Consider the following 3734-nt stretch of genomic DNA (forward strand, 5'->3'; position numbering starts at 1 on the left):
TTTCAACTGCTGAAATCCACCCATACCAGCATGGTTCTGTTAAGGACTAAGATGTATAAAATTGTTTTGTATGTAATATATGGGACCAACTTTATTCAAAATGTATTTACAAAACATATACACATACACAAATAAATACACTTACTGGCCACTTTATTAGGAACACTTTAGTAAAAGCATAATTTTTGCATGGAGTCCACACAGTGTTGGCAAATTGCAAATTGGGGCGGCACGGTGGCTAAGTGGGTAGCACTGTCGCCTCACAGCAAGAAAGTCCTGGGTTCGATCCCCAGGTGGGGCGGTCCGGGTCCTTTCTGTGTGTTGTGTTCTGCATGTTCTCCCCGTGTCCGTGTGGGTTTCTTCCAGGTGCTCTGGTTTCCTCCCACGGTCAAAAGACATGCACGTGAGGTGACTTGGAGACACTAATTTGTCCATGACTGTGTTTGATACAACCTTGTGTAAACTGATGAATCTTGTGTAATGAGTAACTACCGTTCCTGTCATGAATGTAACCAAAGTGTAAAACATGACGTTAAAATCCTAATAAACAAACATAAACAAAATGGCATATTGTGGCGATAAGGGGTGCATGTGATCAGCATGGACGTACTCATGCTGGGGTATTTAAATAATGTTTGATTGGGGTCAGTGTGTACCAAGGAAACATTTCCTAGCATATTATACCACAGAAACTGTTAACACAAGGCAGTTTGGGTTCATGGATTCGAGTTATTAATGCCAAATTCTGACCCTACCACCTGCATGTTGTAAAATAGGGCTAGTCTAGCCATTCTCTTCTGACCTCTTTTATCAGCTAAGTGTTTTTTGCCTGCATAACTGCCTCTCTCTGGATGTTTTTCCACACTGTTTTGTGTTTGACTGTTGTGACTGTTGAGTTGTGTGAAGATCAGATATTTCTTTAATACTGAATGACTGAATGTTTTAATCATTTTACGAATAGCCAGATGTGTAGGTGTTCCTAATGAAGTGTACAGTGTACAGAACATATCAATCATATTTCCATCATGCATATAAATCAAAACAGTAGCCTAAAATAAAATATTAACATAAGTGGTATAAATTTAGTCTAGGACAGCTTCACAGCATTATTAAAATGCTCTTATACACTTCCTTTATGGTTTGTTGTAAGATTTTAAACCATTTTCAAGGAAGAAATTCAGCTTTTCAGAGGACAAAAGAGGTGTAGATCTACTTCTTTGTATTTGTATTACAAAATCACCCAATAAATATTATCTGTTGATATTAGAGGCCATGGATGGTAGTTGCATTCATCTTGGTGTCAGGTAAACCATTCTTAAATGATTGTATCAGTACATGATGGGCATCATCATTCTGGAATATGGGAATGTTAGACCACGGTGTGCACATGTTGCCAGATTGGGCGGTTTTCCGCCAAATTGTGCAGATTTTGTTGGAAATTGGCGGGGAACAACACACTTTGGCGGGTGGACAAAATTTGGGCTGGTTTGAAATTATTTTGGCAGCTTAAAATATAAATAAAAAACTATTGCTTTCTAAAGCAGCTGGAATATAAATAGGCCTACCTTCTCCCACCACATCCAACCCGTTGTCAAAAGTTTGATTGACAGGTTATTCTTTCCAGTCCAAAAGACACAGTTGCCACACCAATCAATACAGTAATTCATGTTAGTTAGACGGCAACGGGATAGACTAGGCTTTTTTTTGGACTTGTTTCCAGGCTAACGGTCCTTCATAGTAACTGTACATAGTTCTCCTGTTGGAAATTGGAATGACAAGTGATGCTGAGTTGAATATAAAGGTAAGGAAGTTTTATATGTTCGAGAGGTTAAACTACTTTCATTGCTTGCAAGTTTATTCTTATTTACTTGCAATGGGTTGTGTGTCCTATCATAAATAATGCATTTTAAAAAACATGGTAGGCTACTTCAAAGACATGCAAGCAAAAATAATTTGTCCTTTATAATTTATAATTACTGATCGGTACATTTTAAGATATTAATTTGCTGGAACCAGAGCTGGGATCTCGAATACATCGTATCGAATCTTGGCTCTGCCTGCTGGCTGCCGGATGAACAACGATTGGCCTGTTGTTCAGATATGGCGGGACTAAGCCGGATGGGGTCTCTCTCTCATGACTGGTAACAGTTACGACTGTGCTGGCTGATTGATGGCGCCTGCACAGAGATGAGAAAAGAGTGCTCTCAGGGTGTGTCCCTGGGTGTGTACACAACACTGAGCTGCACTGCACTCGTCAAAGTGTAGGTGATAAGATGCATACGGCATGCTGCCCACGTGTTGGAGGGGGGGTGGGTTAGCTTCGTTCTCCTCAATCAGAGCAGGGATCAGCATAGGTGGAGAGGAAGCATGACGCAATCGGGCAATTGGACGCACTAAAAAAGGGAGAAAAAGGGGAGAAAATGCATAAAGAAAATATTTATATATAAAAAAAGATATTAATTTGTAGGTCATAATGGTTTAACTGATTTTTTTTTAAATGCTAAACATCATCTGCTTATCCTGTGTTGTTTTGGGCGGTTTTTCATTCAATTGCTGTTGCAATCTGGCAACCCTGAGTGTGCATCTGTTCTTGTGAAAGTACCTCCTATTTGTCAGCCGCTAGTCGACCATGCAAACAATCATTGGATCTAATGATTTTGACAAGAAAATGTATGACTTCCAGCATTTTGAGCTCATTTTCTGGTGTTTTTATTATGTTCCCCACTGCTGTTCTTCTACAGGGGCGTGTTGGACGTTTCGTTGTCCGAGGTTTTTGAATGCATTGATGTTGACTGGTAAACCTTTGCACAAAGTACCCATTTTGAAAAGACTTTGGCCAGACATTTCCTGAATTTTTCCCCGACAAATGCGTAGATCACTGGGTTCACACAGCAGTGCACGAGAGCGATGGTTTCCGTCACCTCCAAGCCGGTGCTAATCTGAACATCTGCCGTGTGTGAGTTGAAAATTCCCCAGAACAGCAGAGTTTGCAGAAACACCGCCACATTATACGGAACCCAGAAGATCACAAAGACACCAACAATGGCAAAGATCAGCTTCATGGCCCGTCCTCGTTTGGAGTTCTTCGTCCTCCTCAGGACCAGGAGGATCCTGAAATAGCAGTAGATAGTAATGGGCAGCGAGATGAAGAGCCCCACAGTATTCTGGCTGAAATTGCGAAACATCTTCCATGCATCAGATGATCCACTGTCCCAAAGGCACTCCGGGGTATCCGTGTTATTCATTCTGTAGAAAATGATACTTGGAAGCGAGGCAGAGAAGGACACAATCCAGATGACGATGCTGACAGTAATGGCACTGCGCAAATTCCTTGCGCCCAAAGACGCCACAGCATGAACGATGGCCAGGTAGCGGTCCACACTCAACAGCATCACAAAGAGAATCCCACTGTAGAAGCCCAGGTTGTAGGCGCCAGCCATGAGTTTGCACATGCCGCTGGAGCTCAGGTGATGCCCCTGGTTGTAAAGCGCCCATGCAGGAAGCGATAGAACTGTGAGGAGGTCAGAAAGTGCCAGGTTTAGTAGACACACATCGGTCATAGTCCTCAGGTGCATGACCTTCACGAGTACCCACAATACAGTGAGGTTACCGAGAAGCCCGATGGCAAAGACCACGTAGTAGATGGTGGCCATGACGGCTGGGTTCAACACAGAGCTCTTATCGAGAGGCTCTGAGAAATAATCGTAATATGAACTATTGTCCATTGTCGTCAT

General features: G+C 42.2%; 1 protein-coding gene across 1 annotated transcript; it reads right to left on the bottom strand.

Annotated features, from left to right (window-relative positions):
* Positions 1-2729: 2729 nt before the first annotated feature.
* Positions 2730-3734, bottom strand: si:cabz01093077.1 (C-C chemokine receptor type 4). The gene has a single exon (XM_062991548.1). It carries the CDS (start codon positions 3732-3734, stop codon positions 2736-2738), a length of 999 nt encoding a protein of 332 aa, XP_062847618.1. The 3' UTR covers positions 2730-2735.

The sequence above is a fragment of the Trichomycterus rosablanca genome, chromosome 3, assembly GCF_030014385.1.
Source record: "Trichomycterus rosablanca isolate fTriRos1 chromosome 3, fTriRos1.hap1, whole genome shotgun sequence".
Taxonomy (NCBI): domain Eukaryota; kingdom Metazoa; phylum Chordata; class Actinopteri; order Siluriformes; family Trichomycteridae; genus Trichomycterus; species Trichomycterus rosablanca.

What these genes read in the sequence shown, in the direction of transcription:
- si:cabz01093077.1 (XM_062991548.1), bottom strand. Translation starts at nt 3,734, where the DNA reads ATGACGACAATGGACAATAGTTCATATTACGATTATTTCTCAGAGCCT.